The following is a 23,385-nucleotide window of genomic DNA, read 5'->3' as shown; positions in this document are numbered from 1 at the left end:
CACACACACACACACACACACACACACACACACGCACACACACATGTCGATTGTATGGCTCAATGTAGGCCTCTGGCAAACCAACAACACACCCTGTGCATATGATGAAACCTGTGCCACCTCCAGTCATCTGTAACATTGATGCAGGAACAGGCTACCATGGTGCTGATGCACAGGGTGACTTTACAGCAGTATAGCAATGTTAGCATGTTGTCAGCAGTAGAGTGTAATGATATCCTTGAAGGTGTAGCAGAGCAGGCATGATGCATTGAAGCTATGATTGTCAATGTAGTATTGTTTACACCAGTGTTAGTTCCAATAGTGTATTGTCCGCCCACGTGCCACTTGGCTGATGTGTGTAGTATTGGCAGCATGTGTTAGAGAATGGACAGTATGTGTGGGATGTGTGTAGCACAGATTTGCAGGTGTACATTTGTGAACATGGTGGAGGTGCACAGTCTGCATGTATGTGCATAGTGGACACATGGGCAGGGTGACATGCCTTGTGTTACACAGTAACACTCCATAGTTTCTATTGGTGACCAGTATGCATTGTACTACACAAATTTTGGAACTTGAGTGCACATGTGTGTATGGCATGGTTTGACACTGTGCTGTGGGTGATACTGTTACTATCTGTCATTGTTTTGCATTCTGGTAGTATACATAACCTCAACAGCCTGACCATAAACAATCATTAGATGATGTCTTGACAACTGACACACAGATGTAGGACACACTGTAACATTTGGATCCTTCAGGTACTATACTATGCCAGCAACTAGTGGTATTCACCTGCACCCATTCCTGAGACCACTCCTGTTTGGCATATGGCTCTCTTAGCTACAAGCAATCACAGTAGGGATATGTCCGTCCACGTCTGGAAATGCATACTGTGGCCTATAATGCATTCTCCAGATGACACACACATCCTCCACAAGGGTATCATACAGACAGATACCTGTTGTCAAACCCATGCTGTAAAGCTATAAGCCAACCAAAGCATAGTCATCCACCTTTACGAAACATAGTATCCCCACAGTACCACATAGGTAGTAGCCAACAACATGTTGAACAGGTACCAATGTGTACATGCAGCCCAAGTGTTATGTCATCTCTCCTTTGGTAATCACATTTCCAAAGGTATTTTGAAATCCCTCGCTGGATCACATAAGCAATAAGGGGTCTGCAGGCATATCCACAAAGGTTGTTGTACACCTATAATGAATAGCCATCACTGATAGACTTTGCTGTGTTTGAACAGGTCTGAAATATACCACAGCCATAAACCCTCACTCACACAATTCAATAAAAACCATAATGAGTGTGTGTGACACGGATGACCTAGGCCAGGGATCACTGCAGTGGTTGGCCTTGTCACAAGCATACAGATGTGACCTAAGGTCTGGAAAGTGGCAGCACACTCTGGCAAAGATGACAGATGTGTTCATGGAGAAAGCAGGGTTCGCACCTATGAAATAATTGAGGTTACATGTACGTATATGTATTTGCCACACAGCTACCTGACATGCAATGCACATACTGTTATCATACTGATATGTTATACAGTAGTAAAAGCAAAACCCACAACACATTGACCAACAGTGTCACACACATAGAGCACACACACATACTCACCAAGTGCAGGATTCTAACCTCTACCTAACTACTTTATGATAATAGAGCAGTACACATTAACACGGCATGTTATACACATTACTGGGTATTTCCCTTTCTACAGGTATATTTGTAGGATGGTGACATCATAAGACTTGCCAAAGATAAGTATACTACTTTTAAGGTGTTCTACTACTCTCCAAAAAGGTTGCTCCTCTCCATGGAGATCACACACAAACGTCAAGTGCAGGATTCAACCCCCTACCTAATTACATCATGATGCTAAAGGAATACCCATTAACATGACACGCTGTATACATTAGTTGGAGGTCTTTTTTCCACAGGAATATTTGTAGGATGGGGACATCATCAGACTTGACAAAGATAAGTATACCACTTTTAAGGTGTTCTACTACTCTCCAAAAAGGTTGCTTCTCTCCAAGGAGATTACACACAAACACACACTTGTCAAGTGCAGGATTCAAATGCCTACCTAACTACCTCATGATACTAGATAAATACGTATTAACACGATGTGCTATACACATTACTAGGAGGTCTCTTTCCACAGGTATATTTGTAGGATGGTGACATCATCAGACTTGACAAAGATAAGTATACCACTTTTAAGGTGTTCTACTACTCTCCAAAAAGGTTGGTCCTCTCCAAAGAGATTACACACAAACACACACTTGTCAAGTGCAGGATTCAAACCCCTACCTACCTACTTCATGATACTAGAGGAGTACGCATTAACACAACATGCTATACACATTACTGGGAGTTCTCTTTTCCACAGGTATATTTGTAGGATGGTGACATCATCAGACTTGACAAAGATTAATATACCACTTTTAAGGTGCTCTACTACTCTCCAAGGAGATTATACACACACACAGTTGTCAACTGCAGGATTCAAACCCCTACCTAACTACTTCATGATACTAGTGGAGTACGCATTAACACAACACGCTATCCACATTACTGTGAGTTCTCCTTTCCACAGGTATATTTGTAGGATAGTGACATCATCAGACTAGACAAAGTGAGTTACCTTAGGTGGGCTACATAGAAGGAATGTCTAAACACTTTGGTCATGTGATCATCAAAGGAGAGTTTACTATCTACCTGTGTCCCCAGGGCCATAATGACTTTCTACGTACATACTGGATTACCACCTGTGTGGTAATTTGTGTGCACTTTGTTTTATCCAAGGGGATGACTATGCATTCTTTGGCATTCTGCTTGAGGGCATTGTTTTGACACCAGGTATCTGTCTCTGTAAGACCCTTCTGGAGGATGTCTGTGTCAGCCATAGAGTTGATTATGGACCACAGTTAGCAGTCATCTGCAAACCTGTTCAGCCATACTCCTCTTGTGCTTGCCTGTATCTCTGAGCAGTATCTACTGAACAGGTGGGGTCCCAGGACCAAGACCCGTGTGATGCCATTTGTGACTGGTTTAGAGTCGGACATGGCACCCGCAACCCTGAACATGTGTGTTTGATCTGTGAGTGACTTGGCCACCCATCCTGTGACACAGCTGTTAATGTTCAAGCTGGTAAGCTTGTCCATGATGACAGAGTGGGGAATGGTGTAGAAAGTCCTTAGTGAGGTCCAAGTGGGCTGTGTGGACTACTTTCACCTCCATCTATGTCCTTGGGAACTGTTTCAAATAAGTCAACTAGGTTTAGGAGATAGGATCTGCCTTTAACAAGGCCAAGTTGGGTAGAGTCCAGTGTCTGAATGTCCCCAGTGTCTCTGTTTATGGGTTCTATGATAATTTGCTCCATAGCTTTGCAGACCAGGCTGAGTAGACCTATAGGGCAATGGTTTCCAGGTTCTGTTGTGGCACCCCCTTTGTGGAGCTGGATGACTGTTAGTGTATGCCATTTTTTGGGTACATAGCCTGTGGTACGATTGAGTCTGGACAGTGAATGTAGGTGAGGGTGTAGTTCCTTTCAGAGCTGGTGTAAGACACAGACTGGGACACCATCCAGTCCCATTGATGCCGTGTTCTTAGCTTTGGAGAAGGCTGTTTTACCTGCATGTCAATGAAGTCTGGGGCTCTGCATTCTCCTGGGATGGACACAGGCCCTTTTGGGGGTGATGGGGGGAGTTTGCACTGAACTTGTCCCCCAGGATGTGGGCAATGTAAGTTGATTCAGTGTATGTCTTGCCATTTTTCAGTAGCTGACAGCATATTTGGAAGTTGCCACCTACATGTTTGGTATAGCTAATGAAGGCTTTGTGGTTGTTATTCTTCCATTCCTTGGCAATTTGTCTTTAGAAACTGGCCTTGGATTATTTTATGAGTGATCATTGTTTCTTCCTAATAATGATCAGTGACGCCTTTCCTTTTGTTAAGTTTGCTCTAGCATGTGTTCATTTCCTCCTGCTGTTGTCTAGCTTATTTATGGGCGATGACCACCAGATTGGTTTCTTATTTTTGGAGGAGTGCATCTTGTTTTTATTCGGGATGTCTCGATCCATGCATCCCTGTAGATGCTCATAGGATGCACTTGTAAATGATTCGGCAGATTGTATAGCATTTTCCTATAGCAAGGGGGCTTTGGAACTTTCCACTTTGATCTTGGGAAGTGTGAAGTTTGCTTTGGAAAATGTCTTCATAGAGGTTTCATTGCTGGATGGGAGGGGATGTAGATGTCCAGTGTGATTACTTTATGATCTGATATTACCAGTGAGGGGTTTATCTCTGTTGTGGTACACTGGTACCCCATGTTGGTGATAATCAGGTCCAGTATGTTGTCACCTCTAGTGGGTGTGGTGAGCAGCTGTTCCAGAGTGTTAGAGTTTTTAAACTCTACGAAACATTGGGCAAAAGACGTTGTACAAGAGTAATTCTCACACTCAATGTTTGGGTAGTTGTAATCTCCTCATATAATGGTGTTTGATAGGACCTTTATATTTTCCACTGTTCTCAGGAATACTGAGTTAGGTTCCTGAGACAAGGTAGGTGATCTGTAACAGGCTACAATCTGATAAGCAGCTTTGCCCAATGTTAGTTGCACTTGCATGGTCTCCAAGGCCTCATGCTGTGTCACTAACCTGAAGGTGTGGGTATCCATAAGGTAAATGGATACACCCCTTCCTTTTGTATTTCACTCATGGTTTTGCATCCGGAGATCAGAGGGAATGTGAGTGTTTTACATGGAGCATGTTCAACAGATCTGTGTTTGATATAGCTTTGTATGTTAGGCAGAGAACACCCCTGAGTAGGCAATATGCAAGGGAGTACGGCTGGAGCATTTTGAGATGGTCTGTGTATGGCATGTATTTCTGGCTACTAATGCTCTTTGTGAGGTATTGCTGGAGGCTTTCCAGTTTATTGTAGTTGCCTTGTGAGGTATATAGCAAAAGGGGCGCTGTACTCTAGTATGGCTCTAGTGGGTGATGAGTAGAGGGGAACAATGTCCTCTTCTATTCTGCATGAGATACCTTTTGTGATGAGGTGTGCCACATAGGAGGATTTCCTGACTACTGTGGGGATGTGATTATCACAATTGTGTTCACTGTCCACCTGTGACCTAAGGTCTCTTGTCACACTTTCAGTGTTAAGCATACTACTGCCTATGTTGTAGTTCATGGCTACAGAGTTTTTAACAAAGGGGATGACAATGCACTTTTTGGCACTGAGCTTGAGCCCATGGCTTTGACAACATCCATCTGTCTCAGTGAGGCCCTTTAGTAGGATGTCCACATCTTTAGTGTTTACAATTATGGCTCCTAGTTTGAAGTCATCTGGAAACTTCAGTAGCCACAGACCTTCCATGTTAAAGTTGACTTCAGGGAAGTAGATACTAAACAGGACAAGACCGAGGACTGGACCCTGTGGTACTGCACTTGTCACTGGTCCAAAGTCATACATGGAGTCTGCTACTTTCACAGTGTGAGTTCTGTCAGTAAGCATGTTGGCAACCCATCCTGTGACATAGCAATTTATACCTAGTTTAGTGGGTTTATCTATATTTACAGAGTGTGGGGTGGTGTTGTAAGCCGTGGCAGGATCTACATAGGCTGTGCAAACCACCTTACCCTTGTCTACGGTTCTTGTGACTGCTTCAATGTCATCTACCAGGTTTAGGAGACATGATCTGCATTTTACAAACCCAACATGGTTGTGGTCCAGGGTTTGGGGATTACAAATGTATTTTTCTATAAGTTGTATGATGATATATTCCATGGCCTTAAAGGGTAGGCTCATCAGGCTAATGGGGCGCTAGTTCCTGGGGTCCATGGTGTCTCCACCCTTGTGTAGTGGGATAACCGACACTGTGCACCATTCAGCAGGCACAAAGCCTGAGGTGTGGCTATGACTGAACATGGTACGTCGGTGTGGTGCCTGTTCGCTCTGTGGTTTGTGTAGAACACAGCCTGGAAATTATTTGGTCCCATGGCTGTTGTGATACTGGCTTTGGAGAGTGTTTTTTACCTGTGCAGCCATGATGACAGCAACTCTGCAGTCTTCCATTATAGTGATTTGCTCTTTCATGGGTTAGAGGGGGGTAAAGTTAACACTGATCCTATCTGCCAGGATGTTGACAATATCAGTTGGGTCTGTATATTTAGTGCCATTGAGCTGTAACTCAGAACAGATCTGAGTGTTGCCATGACATGGACCTTTCTGTTGTGCAGAGATCTCCTGAGTAGACAGTATGCAACAAAGTACACATTGGGTTAAATTTAGTCTTGCTGCATGGGACAACTGTTTGAGGCCAGTAATCCTCTTGTTGAGGTACTTCAGTGGTCTTTCCAGCTGCTGACGGTGCCTAATCAGATTCATCGCAAGTGTGTTGTGGTACTCTCTGACGGGTCTGATGACTGATGAGTAGAGGGAACCTCCTTTGACCTACATGCACAGACCTTGGCAGGTTGTGTGAACACAAAGCATGATTTTCTGACCACTTTGTGAATGTATTTCTGTAAGGAGAGATGACTATCCACATTTGTCCATAGATCCCTTATTATCACCTCCATATTTAGCCTAATTGTGTGAGCATGCCCGGTATGACCTTTCAGTATGTTGTTGCCTGACATTTGCTTCATTTATTTAAGTGTGTGAGGATGCCCAGTATGACCTTTCAGTGTGATGCTGAATGAAATCCACTACATTTTAAGTGTGTGAGCACGCATGGTATAGACATTTATACTATATGTGTGTGGAAAATCAAGTTGTATTTTTAAAGCAGGGCTCACCTTTGTGTCATAAATCAACAGGGATCATGCTGTGCCTGCAGGGCTTCCATGAGACACTTTGCATAGATCTATCAACATTTCTACATACAGGGGGGACAGCTATTATTTGTACATTTCTACCAGGGGGCACACTGATTGTTACTGTGGGTGTACATAGGATGAGGGGTTCACCTGACACTTATACACATTTATACACATTTCGTAGCCTACCCAACCCATATCACACCGCCTGGACTGCTGTTCTCTGTCTGCATAGGCCTGTGGGGGAGGTTATCCATATGCCTCTTTAGGGGCATGCTACAGTATTTCTTTGTGTTTGCATTAGTGTACAATTGTCCTGCTGTGTCTGTGCCACTGAAATGCTGTCATGGCTTAGTTGTTCAGTATTGTGACTATAGTGCACAGTATCCTGGGTTCAAGCTCTGTCACTGCTTTTTATTTTCATGCTGGGCAGACCAGACTGCTTAAGGAACAGTAAAGCAGATATGAGCATGTTTACCTGACTTTGCTCAACTTTGCCCGACCTTGCCCAACATTGCTCAACGTTGCCCGATGTTGCACTAGTTGGCGTGGGAAATTTTGTTTACATATACTAATTAGTGAGAAAAGCTGCCTAGCACTGCTTTATATTGCTTAAAACATGGCAATCATGCCTCAGGTGGTGCTGCAGGAATGCCTATGTCAGAAGTACATAGTACACTCCCTATACATGTTTGAAAACAGGTAGTGTCAAGTTAGGCATCCCTTTTATTTTATGTGTGAGTCAGAGAGACGTATCATTTCCAGGGTTCTTACTGAGCCAGTGTATGCGCTATGTGTTGCCTCTTTGCCAAGGCCAAGGCATAATGGGCACACCTCCTTCTGCCTACTGGGTCAGGCTCAGGTTGTTCCTCCTCCGAGTCACACTGTGCTTGTGCAGGCCTTGGCAATGGTGGGGGGCTGTTTGTCTGTGCCTCATGCTGTTCTTGCTGCAGCTATTTTGGCAGGATCATATTGTGTAGCATGGCACATACCCTGACAATTTGGGTACATGTAGTTGGTGAGTACTGCAAGGCTCCATCAGATGTGTCCAGGCACCGGAACTGTGACTTGAGCATCCCAAACACATGCTCAATTACATATCATGTTTGTGCGTGTGCCTCATTATGGTGTTCTTTTTCAGGTGTGTGTGCATTTCTGATGGGTGTCATTAGCCACGGCTCCAGAGCGTATCCAGCATCCCCCACTAGGTGACCATCAGGGATGTCCCCATTGGCAAATGTCTGGTACAGCTGCGTCAGATGCCAGATATGGGAATCTTGGTATCTTCCAGGGCAGCCAGCACACACATTCAGTATTATGCCCTGGGCATCGCACATGACCTGGCAGTTGATGGAGTGGAAGTCCTTGCGGTTGATGTAGGCCCTACCCCGCTCACCGGCTGGTGCTTTGATATGTATGTGCGTGCAGTCAATTGCACCCACTACCTCAGGGTATTCCGCTATTTGCTGGAAGAGATGCATATTGCTGGCCAATGCCTCACGGGAATTGGGGAAATATACATGATCATCGACATGTGATGACATGGCATTCAGTAACTGGTGCAGTACCCTGAATGCTGATGCCTGTGAAATACCCATCATATCACCAGTTGGTCTCTGGAAGGTACCTGTTGCTAGTATTCTTAGGCCAACACATACCTTAGTTTTCACTGGGATGGGTTCCCCTCTGTTGGTTCTGTGTGTGAGGCGTGGCCTGCACAGCTCAACAATTTGCTGCAGGAGGTCTCTGTCCACTCTATAGCACTCCACTATCTCCAGCTCATGTAGCCACTGGTAGGTAACCCTGGGTCTGTACACTCTTCTCTGTCTCCTCACTGTGGGCTGCTCAGCAGCATTTACAATGGCACCACCCTCAGCATCTTGCACATGTTGCCTTATAATAGCAATGGCATTTTTTGGCTCAGTTAAGTTTTTAAGTTTTCACTTCTCTTTGTATACTGCAGTGTTGCAGTGTTTCTGAGAAAAACATGGGGGAATGTTGTTTGCAGAGGTTTTAGTGCTGAGCTGGGCTGGGCTAGTGTACTGCCTGTGTAATTGGCTGATTCTGATTGATTTCACCTAGCAGCTCTGCTAGTTCTCCTTGGTTAACTTCCTACTACTTCTTTTCCTTCCTTTTCCCTTTCCATTTCCACAGGGGGCAGTGACATGCAAACAAGTGCACACGAGTGCACATGCGTGCACATAGGCTTAGGCAGGTACATATCCACGCACACAGGCTTAGACAGCCTTACACAGGCTTACACGGGTGCACACATGTGCACACAGGCTTAGACGGGTTTACAGGTGTGCACACATGTGCACACAGTGTAAGTACCTTTGCAAGAAGCTTTAGTGATATCCACAGCATACACCTTCAGTTTCTGGGTTTCAGTTAAGACAACTGTAGACACGCCTCTTCCAGTCCTAAGTAACTCACAGCAAACACATGCCACTCTGCTCCAATAAGCTTACAGGCTTTCATACATACCCCCCTCAGGATGTCACCTATCTTCTACTCTACTACTCCCCTAATCCTACACTTACACTCTAGGGACATGGCTCACATGGCAGGGAAAATTGGGATTCACTATCCTCATTTGCATATGATTGCCTACTAATGCTTGGTTACATCTCTCAATCTGAGCTTCCCCCCTTAGCAACCACTACTCAGTAGCCATGTTGTATTCAGCCTGCCATACACCTGCATGGCAGATGAATATTTTTAATAAGAATGCCTATTTTTGGCTTTTTTTTTATTTTCTGTTTTTTATACCGCCGCATATTTGAGCGGTGCTGCGCTACGCTTAAACATCGTAGATTGGGGAAAAAATGATTTTTATTAATTTGAAACAGATAAAAATGCCAATGGCCTTATATTTAGCCATTGGCATGCTTCCTCAACTGGATGCATCCTTTATGTGGAGCTGTCATAGCTCTGTTTTGCTATTTGCAGAACGGTACTCTGTTACCAACGGAGTACATTTCTGCAAATAACTCTACTCTTACTCGAACAGGTTAGTGTTTCCTGGATCGCAAATTTACCTCTTTTGCATAGCTTTCAGCAGCAAATGAGGAAATTTGCATAACATAACACTGTCCGTGCAAGAGTAGTTTTAGAGCTCTCATGCACGCCCCTGCCGGCTATTGCTGAATCGCTCGGCAGACATATTGCCTGTCTGGAGTCTTACTCTACTCTTAGACTCCGTGCAAGCCTTCATGAATCCAGCCCTATGAATGCAATATTATGTGTATAGATAATATTTCTTACTGATAATCTTACTATATGTATAGTTATGCTATTTTTATTGATGACAAAATATTTAAATTTGTTTATGCAATATTTTTTAAGATTATTTTTCAGAAAATGCTTTGGACTTCAAGATGTGTGTAGGCTGCCATATGTGTGACATTCCACACCACATAGGTGTCAATGACTTATGAAGTAATGATTTCAATAGTACATATATTTTTCAAAACAGAAAGGAGAACATAACTAAAAAGACAGAGGATAATTTTGAAAAGTTTTTCATGCTCAACAAGAAAAGTAACAAAAATGAGTGAAAGATTGAAGAGGAGATATTTAGTGTGCAGGATGCTACTTACTTAAATAAAGTATGTTTTCCCAAAATATCAGGATGCTGATTAGTACAGCAAAGCATTTTATATGAAGTATAAACACACTTGGTACTTAAAAGAATAAATGCATATCTGAAACTAGAAACACATGACTAGTCATCCGATCAATGCAGATAATCATGCATTGCACTTAAAAGCAACCATAATGTACCTGGTATTAGAATCACTTACCAATCACACAGACTCTTGTGTAATCAGAACAACAATCTCCAAAATGTGTGCATGCAGAATCACAACTACAGCTGGCTCCTTTAGGTGTGCATGCATTATTTATGTCTGCACAGCACAGTGGGGAATTCTTAGATGCACAACCAATATTTGCTGTAGAGAAATAAAAAAAAAGAACAAATGAAAACTTCATGAGAATTTAAGCAATCCATATGGCTTCTTAAGTTCTCTCTCAAAAAGAAAACCAGTATTTAACTCCCAATAGTTCAACCACTTTAAAAGGCAAAATAGTACAGTGATTTACTGGATTTATTAAATAAAGGTTTAAATGCTTGCAGCAGTTTATTCAGATATTGAATGGTCAGGGAAAAAAAATAGGATATTTCTCAAAGAAGCACTACGCTTAATGTGTTATAGCAAACAACATGCACTCTTACCCCATCTCATGAATAAAGTGCTTGATAGCTAGGTAGGTTCATATAAGCTGAGAAAACAGAATAAATTACACTAAGAAAATAATGTCAGGCTTTTTTAAGGAATGTTCAGTATTGTCAGACGCAGGCACCAGCTAAAGTTATAACGCAAAGAAAGAAAAAGTTAACACTCAGAGGCACCTTGTATGCTTCTGACATTTATTTTACAAATATCACACCTACAAGTTAACACCCACAAAACACTATAATCATTTTAGATGCCTTCGATATTTATTTTTATAAAAGAAAACACATATGACATTTCAATAACAAATATCAGAGTGAAAAAAATAATGTTAATATATTGAAGTTGCAGTAGATTATACTCAACCCCTTCTGCACTGTTCTGTAAAACTGCATGCATTCAGGATCAAAGTCCTTTCTAAGCAGGTGCACATAAGGGTTCAATGGAGAACAAGTTAAAAGAGAAATGTGATTTTTACCATACTGTAATGCACCAGTTAAAAACATGTATTATTCACCTTGGCTTTCTGTTGGAAATGCAGTGCAACAGAATATACCTTCTTTATTTGTTATGAAATTAAAATAATACACTTTGTCACCTGTCATAAGATTGGACTGAAGTGAAGTACATGCTGCTGGATGCAGTTAAAATTAGATTGCAGACGATACAAAACAAACAAAAAAAAAAAACAGTTCTCAGCACTTCTGATGCCTCTGACATTCCTTTGACTTGTTTATTTTTTTTTTATTATTTTTTGTATTAAAAGGGTCTTGAGTGGCAAAACATATTTGTCAATTTTAATGTTGCTCCGAGGGCTCATGCCCACAAGACAGTTGTATTACTTTGACAAAAGCCCTTGTCAATTAGTGAAGCCATTCCCAAATCTGAATGAAAAGACTCGTATGGTACATCTTTGTGAAAAACACTGATTTAAAAATAACTTAATGACTGAAACAGCTATAAGATATGTCAGTATTTAAAATAAAACAGAAAACAAGAAGGAATACAGCTAAAACAGATATAGACTGAAGTACCAACTAAAAATCTCTTGGGCCTCAGACACCAATAGCAATTAACTAAAAGGTTTACCTTCATTAGGTCATAAATAAAAGATGCAACCGGTCAAATATCTGACTCAAAACATCAGGAACTGCACTTTCAACTGCTGAAAACAGCAAAAGTGTACACAATGAATTCCACAATCTGGAAATGTCAAATATGTTCGAAACACCCGATATTTCCAGATTTCTCCCAACACCGTTATGCAAGGTGGCAAGCCCCCCTGCAACCCTCATGTGGTGGGGGGCTTCACCCCTCACATTCCCTGCTAATTAAACATACTAACTATGAGATCACACTACAATGAGGGAAGGAGTACATGTTCTAACCTCCATTGTAGTGCAACCTTCAGAAAGCCGAATTCACATGAGCAAATGCACACTGGCATTCGCTCATTTGAATTCACAGCTATGGGTTTCGACGTACAAACCGTGCCATTGTACTTTCACACTTTCGTATGTTGTACAACAGACTTCCGACCTTATGAAGGTAAACCAACTAAAGTCATAACCACACCTGTAAGCAATCAGAAGTTTTACTGCTCAGCTGGGTTGTCAATTTATCTCAGAAAAAGACAACCACAGACTGACCACTTAAAAGGCAACAATTTGAGCAATTTACTGCAATTACTGAATAAAGGCTTAAAAAGCTTACAACACCTTATCTATATTCTGTAGGGCCAGAAACAGCAAAAATAATGATATAAAATAACTTAATAGGTAAAACACCTAAAACAGATGGAAACTATTAACCTAAGACAAAAAGAAGGAAAACAGCTAAAACAGGTTTGTACTATTAAAATGAGCTTAAAAACAGAGGAAAAAGAAATGAACAATATTAGCAGCATTGCTCTCTTGTTCAGTTTAAGCCAATTACCCTTTTTTAATACCCTGAGGCTGTAAAAAAGAACCAACATTAAATTCCACAGTTTGACTACTTAAAAGGAAAAAAAAAGGTGCAGTGATTTACTAGACTTACCGAATAAAGGAGTAAAAAGCTTCCAACAATTTACCCAGAATTTATATGTCAGAAGCAACAATTCTTTCTTTCTTTAGACTTTGATGACATAGCTAGTCCTACTAGGTCAAAGGAATCTCTTCAAGGGGGACCCAAGGTGGTATCCATACTGTCTAGGGAAAATTTGGCTGGAGTACCAGGATACTTCTACTACTCTTTTCAATGAGTGCCATGGATTTTTTACACCCACCTAAGCATCTGACACCTCAACCAGATAGGGCCTTAGTTTTACATCTCATCCAAAGGATGACACACTTAAGAGTGCAGTACCTCCATTCTGCTACACTGAAGTGACCATATTGAAAAATGAATCCATCTACCTGGTATGGGAATAGAATGGATAGCCTTTTGAAGTTCCATCACCAAAGGTGAGTGTGCCCTCTGTTAAGCTAAAGAGACACTTATTTAAAATAATTTAATGATTTAAAATAACTAAAACTAATGCAAACTGTTAATGCACAAAACAAGAAGCAAAACACATAAAACAGATAAAGATTAATAAACTTAAAAGCAGATACAAAGACATGAGAATTTTCAGCTACTTAGCTCTCTTGTTCAGCTTCTGCAATATAGCCTTTTGTCTGAATAGTTTGAGACTGGCTAGGAAAACATCAGATGGCAAAATGAGTTAGATAATAGTATGACATGACTTTAATGAAAGGGGTTATAATTTGGTTTAAGAATAAAAAGTATATTTCGTTTATTTATATGTTTATCATTTATACTGTCACATTTAATATATTTATATAACTTAAAAATATGCCATTTGATTTTTTTCAGCTGAAAGTGTCATCAAACAATGAAGTCCTTGAGCTTTACCCAGTTTGAGTTGTAAGGTTGTGTTAGGACTTCCTCTAATGAAAAGCAATAACTAACACTGATAAAGTATTGTTTAAACAATGATTTATTTCTTATAGGCTAGCCAGAAGCTCAGAGAGAAAATATAGCTGGGAGTTTTACTTGCCCATAACAGTAGATACTGAAATTCTTTACTGCTGGAGTACCCAATGGGTATATCCTACCAAGGATATAGCAACCATCTAAAAGCTTGCATTCTCTCCCTCAGTGTCAGCTTGACTGCCTATAGGTTAAATTCTTTTTGGAGGAAGCTGTATAAGTAGTTGTAAATTATCAGGCCCTCCTTATACCTAACCAAAAATGTGGAACCCATCCTAAACTTAACCAAGATAAAAATAGCAAAAATCCAACTTTATATCTCACTAGATATATGCATATACAACCAAAGGGGATGGTATGGCTACAGCAGCAGTGAAGAATTCAAATATATACTTTATAGGCAAATGCAACTTGCACAACTTTATTATGCTTATATTTCTCTGCTCCAGTAGTATTTGGGTAGAATATCAAAGTTTATCCAACCTGGGAGAAGGAAAGATAAGGGTCTAGGAGCCCCTGGAGAATGGTCTTAGAAAGCCTTCTCTGGACCTGGAAAAGGAATCCAGTTTGTAGAGCTTTGTAAATGTATGAATAGAGGACCAGGTTAACTCTCTAGTTATTAGGATGCCTAAAGAGTCAGTGAGTGCTAAAGAGCTAACTCCCTAGTTATCAGTATGCCTAAAGAGTTAACGAGTGCTAAACAGCTAACTCCCTAGTTAGTAGGATGCCTAAAGAGTTAATGAGTGCTAAACAGATAACTCCCTAGTTAGTAGGATGCCTAAAGAGTTAATGAGTGCTAAACAGATAACTCCCTAGTTAGTAGGATGCCTAAAGAGTTAATGAGTGCTAAACAGATAACTCCCTAGTTAGTAGGATGCCTAAAGAGTTAATGAGTGCTAAACAGATAACTCCCTAGTTAGTAGGATGCCTAAAGAGTTAATGAGTGCTAAACAGATAACTCCCTAGTTATCATTGCCTGTCCAGCACAGAGAGTATTATCTGGTGCCCCCTGCTTGTTTATGTACCACATCACTGTGGAATTTTCTGTAATATGGAAAGGAACTGGGGTATAAAGATGATGTAGAGATTTTATGGCATGAATCACAGCCAAAGTATTAAATGATTCCTCAGATTTTGCTGAGGGGCAGTTTCAAAGGCAACAAAAGTGAAAAGGATTGCGGGACAGATCAGACAGACCACAACACAATATCAAAGAACTTTTGGCTGTAATTCATGATATATAGTCTCTGCATCCGCTTTAGGACCCATCTCCTTTCCAGATTAAAGATGCCAGGGGAGGAAAGGTGACTAATGTTTTGGCATAATCATTCTATGGCTGGGAGCTGACCTTTTTAAGAAAAACTCCTTGCTTTTTAGAATTGTTATTCATCCTCTCCTGTCACCTCTTCTTAGGTTTCTGTCTGTTAGCAGTAGGCACTGCTTGTTTTTATGTGTTTTAAAGGGAGTAGAGAGTTTGGAAGGGAAGAACCTGAAGGACCTAAAAAACCCTGAAGCTCCATACATTAATTTACCCTCTCCCCACATTGATTGAGGACCAGCATAGATGAAAGCCAAAATAAAAATTTCATTCCAAGGTAGGAGGATTCAAAATTCTTAACTTTGAATCATCTCAAGACTGTAGCCTAAGCAGAAGCCCTGGAAACAGTATCATCCCACACAGGATCTATATTATATGAACAAAAGTTCATATAATTGAACGGTCTAATGAGCAAAAATCCTGGAAATTGAGATGAGTGCTGTGGGATCGCAGTACAGTGAAGATTGGAGTATTTCCCCTTTCCTCACTGTAGTGCGATCTCGGAGTTGTAATATATATTTAGCAGGGGGGACAGGCCACCCCCCCAATATCATTTTTGATTTCTGGGATTTTTGCTCATTAGAGCTTTTGATTATATGAACTTTCGCTCATATAATATAGACCCCTCAATCATACACACTTTTTAAGGCAACTTTAGAAACCTGAGATAGATTAGATATAACCTGATTCAAATAAGACTCTGGAAAGCAGAAAATCTCAAAAGTGTTTGGCATATTTTAGTATAAACATTCACATGTAGTTCTAATTATTAAGTATTTTAAAGGCTAAAGCAAAAGACAGAAAGAGTCTTTTACCCAGTCTTTGCAACAGCTTAACCTTGTTATTTCTAGGAACAGGGTTAAGGGTGGTGTGGAGTTCTGTTTGCAGCATTAGAAGGAGAAGAAATATTTTCTTTAAGAAGAGAAAAAGACATTTATTAATTTGGGATACTTTCTGCAGTTTATTCACCTTTTTAGGTACTGATGACTGGGTGATAGGAGAGTTGCAGGCATCAATGAAAGCATCCTCCAAGGCTAGCAGGATTGGAGTAATAGGTACAATATTCGGGGCTTCTTGGTCTAATGAATCACAGTAGCTGCACAATTCAGGGAGAACATCTCCCTCTTCCACAAAAATGCAGCTTGCATTCTACAGACAGTTTCAGAAAAGGAGAATGCCTCCATTTGTACAAATTCAGGCTCACTCTAAAGAGTAAGAATACTAGGCTATAGAACCCTCAGGTAAAATACTCCTGTCTCTGACCACTTCAAAGTCATCCGAAGAAACATCCTCATCATTAAATGTGGTGGAATAAGGAAGAGAAGGAAGCACGTGGTACTCAGTACTGGCAGTCTGCAGCAAACTTGTGGCTAAAGTAAGAACATCATTTTTAAAAACAGAAACCACCTCTCTTTTATCAGTATGATTAATTTTCTATTTCTTTTGCCTGGGAATATCCTTGGAGAAAGATTGAGTAAGGGAAGGAATATCATCCCAAGCAAGAGATGTTTTCCCCAGCTACCTCAAGAAGATTTTCCCAGAATGTCAATTGCATCTAAAAATGGATGGTACCCCCATGCCCACATTGGATGCTGGAACAGCCAAAGAGGACAAGTTTGACCCACAGTCCACAGTGACCAGCAAGGCTACAGAAGAGAGATTTGAGGAAATTAGTAAGCAGTATAAGCAACCAGCAATGGCCACTGCAAAGTCACCCAAAATGGCTGAGGCACTGAATTATATCATGCTGAGAGCTCCTGTTTTAACATTGTTTTATTAGGTACATTGGGAGAAGGACAAATCTGGTAAGTATTTATGCTGTAGCAGAAGAAGGAGCTTGATTGTCAGTAAGATATTGTGGAAGGAGTTGGTCGGAAGGTAAGTTGTTACTCTACGCATACAAGCAGTGCACAGACCTTCAAAAAGTCCCAAAATCAAACACAATTTAGTATCCATGCAGCACACAGCAATACTACTATAGAAAACAGAGGTACTTTCCCAGAAATGAACTCATTATAGGCTCATAAGTAAGTACTAGGCTAGCTGCTGTGAGGGGAATTTTAAACATTACCCATTCCTCTTTTACTGCTTGACTTAACCTATCCTATCAGATTAGAGACTGGCCATACCCATCTGATGGTTGATAATTCTATTTTACCCATAATGAATGAGAATAACTGGGATTAACACATAGATAATTTGAGGAGACACATACATGGGATAAACCATTTATGAACTGACTCTGTCATTCAGCAGTACAGATGCAATCCTGGTAAAGTAGTAAAGTGATTAACTTAAAAATGTGCAGGTAATTTATCATGAGTGATCCTTATATTATCAAAAGAACAGTTCACCGAATGGCATTTCATCAAAAAATCCATTCGTAGAACTTTTCTTACTGAAATCACAGTAGGGATCAGGAAATTTTTCCTTTCCCCACTGTAGTGTGATCTTGGAGATGGTATATATAATTAGCAGGAGCTTCGTTGAATGGCAGTTCGGATAAAATGTCATTCGTTGAAGTGATGATTTCATGAGATAATATAGACTTATACATAAGTAATCACACAGTATAAGGATTGTCCTTATCGAACAAACTTCAATGACTGACACAATTATCAAATTAAAAATGTTATACTTGAGTCTTAAAAGCTTGAAAATACAGTTTAAACATAGAAAACAAATCCTAGAACCAAAAGGGCAGCCCTTTATTAAACTGCTTCTGGCATTACTAAAAAAATTTTATTCTTAAAGAGATATATCACAATTCTGTTAAAAAAAATAGAAAAAATACCAACTATTCATAAAAGCATAAATATAAGTCTGGAAGGGTTACCCAAAGGAGATTTATCTGTCCAAAAGAAAGCCTTAGGACAACTGATCTTTCTGAGAAGCCTCACAGCTGCATCTCCATGAGGTGGCAAGAAAGAGCTAACAATGTTTTGTCACTCTGGCTGCTCATATAGCTCATACCAAAAAGGATTTAACCTATAGGCAATAAGAGTTGCATTGTGGGAAAGTACTAAAGGTTTTAAAAGCTTGACAGTTGATGTATCCTTCACTGAATATATCCACAGACTACTGCAGCAGTAAGAATGGTAAACAAATGAGGCAAATTCTGTATGTTTGGCTTGGATTTTAGATTCAGAAAGTGAAAATTCTGTTGTATGCAGTGAATTAAATTTAGGTTGCACACTTGTGATGCAAAGAAGCAAATGTAACTGACTCATATTTCAATTGAAGTGAAAGAAGTAACTTTAATTGAATCATGCTTTCTTTTGAGTTGTTTAATTTTAAAAATACTTTCTTCAAATGTGGTTGTTTGCTTTAATCTACAGCATATAATGTATACCATTTTGTTAACTAATAACATTTTATTATAGATATAAAAGTAGACCATCTAATATCAAAACAATTTTGTTATCCTGATGCACTGCATAGAAAGACTGAATTATTTATATTACTTGTTACCCACTCTTATCATTCTGGCAAACACATGGGACCAGTCCCCAGACCCGAACTAAATTTGGTTACACCAACATTTTTAACCGTATCAGTGAATATTCTGATAAGGATCTTGGTTCTAAATTATATTCAAGTCTATACCTCTGAAATTTCTATCATCATCAAGAAAAAGTAATTTGTTACCAGGACCTGTGGGGTAGGGCGGCCACGGTGGTGCAGTGGTTAGCATTGCCACCTCACAGCAAGAGGTTCTCCGGTTCGATCCCCGGCTGGGGTGCCTTCTGTGCGGAGTCTGCATGTCCTCCCTGTGGTCGCGTGGGTTTCCTCCGGGTGCTCCGGTTTCCTCCCACATCCCAAAGACATGCTGCAGGTGGATTGGACACTCTAAATTGGCCCTAGGTGTGCGTGTGAGTGTGCCTTCTGTGGAAGGTTGGGCGCCGGGCTGGCAACTCGACACTGTAAAACTCCACTGCCATTCAATGTGCGGACAAGGTGATCTGCTGTGGCGACCCCTAACTGGGAAAAGCCGAAAGAAGAAGAAGAAGTTACCAGGACCTGTGGGGTGATGAAAATAAGGTAAACCCTTTTCTCTTCGTAGGAAAAACATTTATTTATTTTATTTTATTTTATTTTACATTTGTTGACCGGGCTAGTCTAACTGGATTTGAGTCCATTTTCAGTAGAGGCCTGGGGAGAAAAGCTCCAAGCATAAACAGTAAAACAAAAGTTAACAATATATAACTAGGCCATGTAAGAAAACAGTACAGTGGTAGCATTGGTTAAAAGCAAATGTATAGTAATGTAATTATAGAATATAGACATTATGCTAATAATTTATTTTTAGGTAAAGAATGGCAGCTGTACTAAACACAAAGTGGGTATGAGCACAACAGAGTAAAGTCCTTATAATATTTCCTCTTACTATGAAAAGAAAAGAAAAGAAGCATGATTAGGAGGCCTAGGTTAGAGGCTTAAGATAGAGGGGTGGAGAAAAGGGTATGATTAGGAGGGGAAATAAATTTCAGTCTGGGTTAGCACAGGGACAAAGCCACTGAGTTTTAAGATGTTCTTTAATATGTTTTTTTGAATAGAAAAGTAAAAGGTAGGTTAGATAGTTCAGGAGGGAGCTGATTCCAGTTTTTGCCTGAAGTGTTTGTGAAAAGTGAGTCACTAGCTTTATTATTAGATTTAATCAAAGAGACCAGGAGTTTATTAGCAGAACATAGGGTAGCTAGATTTTTGTGTGGTGAAATCAGATTAGTGAGGATAGGGGTATTATTGGGGTGATGTAGGATCTGTTGAGTGATAAGTAACTGCTGATAGAGTATGTGGTTCTGCAATTCTAGCCATCCTAGTTGTTTGAGGTTAAGACAGTGGTGAGTTTTAAAGGTTGTACATGTAATGAATCTAGCTATGCTATTATAACAGGTAGAAAGTTTGGAGATGTTATTCTTAGATAGGTTAGTATATATAGCAGAGGCATAGAAAAGAGTAGAAATGAGGTGGGTCTGGGCAATAGTTTTCCTGGCTATGGGGGTAAGGAAGGGTTTGATTCTATAGAGAGTACCAAGTTTTTTGTTAACAGATTTTATGGTGGCGTTGATATGGTGATCATAGTTAAGACAATTGTCAATTGTAACCCCTAGTAGGCATGTGGTAGTATCTGGGGTAATGTTAGTAGCATTGTTAGAGGTTATAGAGAAGAATGGTGTGGAAGATTTTTGAGTTGGGGTAAAAAGCAGTAATTTTGTTTTTTTGGGATTAAGGAGGAGGCAGTTTCAAAAACCAGTTTTCCACATTTTGAAACATGGTTTGGGCGAGGGACTGGAGGGTGGCTATGTTCTTAGCAGTGCAGATTAAGGTTGAGTCATCTACATATTGAATGCAGGTGGCTTGAGGTATGTCCATGTGGAGGTTGTTAATAAATAAGGAGAAAAGAAGGGGACCTAAGATAGAGCCTTGTGGGACTCCAATATTTACTGGGAGTAATGAAGACAGATTGTTATCACAAAGTACTGCTTGCTTTCTGTTTTGAAGATAACACCTAAACCATTGTAATGCTAGTGGATCAAGAGAATGGTATTTTAGTTTGTCTAGAAGTAAGTTATGGTTAACCATATCAAAGGCTTTTGACAGGTCAATAAATAGTGCAGAGGAAAAGGAGTTATTGTTACAATTTTTATTTATAGAGTCAGTGAAGGATAAAAGGGCAGTTGTTGTGCTGTGAAATGGTGTAAAGCCATGTTGGCAGTTGGTTAGTTGGTTATTTTGTAGAAGGTGGTTGAGTAGTTGTTTATGAATACATTTTTCCATTATTTTAGCTAATGGGGAGAGTAAGGCAATAGGGCGAAAGTTTGAAAGCTCTATAGAAGATCCACCTTTGTGTAGTGGGATAATGTGAGATACTTTCCAAATGGTAGGGATTTTGCCTTCAGAGATAGTTCTGTTAATGAGTATAGATATGGGGTAATGAATAGCTTTTGCGGCAATTTGTAGGTATTCAGATGAGAGTCGGTCCGCAGATGGGGTGCAGAGTTTAAGTTTTTTAAGCAGTTTAAGAATAAAAGATGTAGGAATAGGTTGTATATGAAAGGTAGGAGATGTTGTCTTGGTGGAGTGTGATGGGGAAGCAGAAGGTGGGGGTACAGAATTGGCTAGGGTTTGAATGGCTTCTGTAAAGTATTTATTAAAGGCATCAGGGATCTGGTTGATATTATTATGGTTGAAACCTAATGGAGCAGGAGTAGCTGAGTGTCCTGGTTGAAGAAGTTTGTTTATCCCTGACCAAAATTTTTGTGGTGTTTGTTGATTAGTTTGTTGGAGGTGTAGGTAGTAGTCTTTTTTGTCTCTAAGAGTATCTTTCTTGGTGGCATTTCTTAGCTGTTTAAAGGGGAAGTGATCAAATGGACATTTGGTAGCTCTCCATTTAGCCCATATTTTGTTTCTGAGGAGCATCTTCTGCTTAGTTTGTTTTGTTAGCCATGGGGCAGATTTGGATCTTATTCTAGTAGAGTGATAAGGTGCGTGGTAGTCTAGAATTTGAAGAAGGTTAGTGTTGAAGTAGGTCACAGCCTCATCAAGTTCAACATGGGTAAGTGGTGAACAGTCACATGCTTGCAGTTCGTTCAGGAAACTATCAGGATTAAATAATTTTTTGAGCGGGAAGTTTTGAGTTTGTGAGTAGTTGGGATATGACATTTTTGTCTAATAATGTAAGTAAGCATATGGTCACTAATATTGTCGGGAAGGTTTCCTGGAGTATAATTGCTAGGGTGGTTATTAATAAGGATCCAGTCAAGAGTAGATTCTTTCCTGTTAGGTTTGTGGATTCTAGTAGGAGTGGTTATTAATTGGGAGAATCCATAAAGATTTATGTGGTTAGTTGGGTCCTGAGAACTACAGGTTAGCCAGTCTATGTTGAAATCACCCAGTACAATGGTTTCCTGGGGTAGTTGGGTAGAGAGGAGATAAAGAAAGTTTTCAAGAGTATTAGTATTGTTACCAGGGGGAAGATACAAGCAAATTAGGTGGATAGATTTGGTGTTGTTGATTTGGAGTTTGGTAGACAGTATTTCAGATTTGGTGTGTAGTGATGGAATCTCATTAAAGAGGGATACTTGGAGATTAGGTTTATAGATAATGGCTATACCCCTGCCTTTTTTTGGTTTTGTGGTCACATCTAAAGATGTTATAGCCTGGAGGGGTAATTTCCTGGTCTAGAGTAGATGGTTTTAGCCAGGTTTCTGTAAGACATAGAACATCAAATGAGTGCAAGTCCAGGAGTGCATGCAGGTGGGGAATTTTATTGTTAAGACTTCTAATATTAAGGTGAGCAATCATGAGGGAGTTAGGTGCTTTAGCTAATGTAGAAGGTTTAGGTAAGGTTACATTATCAAGGTTATTGTTAGTATTGGGGCCAGGGTTTGGATGAATGTCCCCGTCAAGGAGAAGGTACCACTGGGGATAGTGTAGGAATTTAAGGGTCTTGAGGGAATTATTAAAATTCTATTTGGTGGTGAGGTAAGTCACATGGGTAGTTCTGTGATATTTTGGTAGCATATAGTTAGAGGTACAGGTTATGTTACTGTGGTTGAGGGTGTACATAAAGGAAGTAGGTAAAGTATGTTGGAAATGATGGTTTTGTTCAAGTAGAGTAAGATTTTCAAAGAAGGTCAGTGAATAAGGTATGGTCAGAGAGGCTATTGTGGTAGTTAAGAGTAGGATGTATGTGAAAATAGTATTGTGTGTTGGTGATATGGCAGTAAGTAGAATCAGATGAGAGTAGCTTGTTTGTGTAAGTGAGGTAGGAAAATAGATGAGGATGTTTCAAGAGATTAAGCAGGGTATAGAAAAAGAATAGCAAAGGGAAAGTAATGGAGGTTGAATGGGAAGTAGATATGGGAAGTAGTGAGTGCAGAGGATGGTTAGGATAGGTAATGGAGTAATTAAAGGGAGAGGTAATTTAGATTAAGTAGGAAAGAAAGAGATAGGGGAGTGGCCTAGTGGTGAGGAGGTTTGTGATAGGTAGAGAAAA

The 23,385-nt window shown here is 40.2% G+C and overlaps 1 protein-coding gene across 1 annotated transcript in view; it reads right to left on the bottom strand.

Moving 5' to 3' along the window:
• Positions 1-23,385, bottom strand: part of LOC122800843 — a 1,417,490-nt gene that overhangs the window by 966,065 nt on the left and 428,040 nt on the right. Inside the window, exon 9 of the mRNA XM_044070157.1 lies at positions 10,661-10,810. Coding sequence (XP_043926092.1) covers positions 10,661-10,810 — 150 coding nt within the window. The remainder of the gene's footprint in view (positions 1-10,660; positions 10,811-23,385) is intronic.

This window comes from Protopterus annectens, chromosome 4.part1 (assembly GCF_019279795.1).
Source record: "Protopterus annectens isolate FY-2018-M chromosome 4.part1, PAN1.0, whole genome shotgun sequence".
NCBI classification, from domain to species: domain Eukaryota; kingdom Metazoa; phylum Chordata; order Ceratodontiformes; family Protopteridae; genus Protopterus; species Protopterus annectens.
The sequence above is the reverse complement of the archived record's forward strand: the minus strand, read 5'-3'. Positions and strand labels throughout refer to the sequence as shown.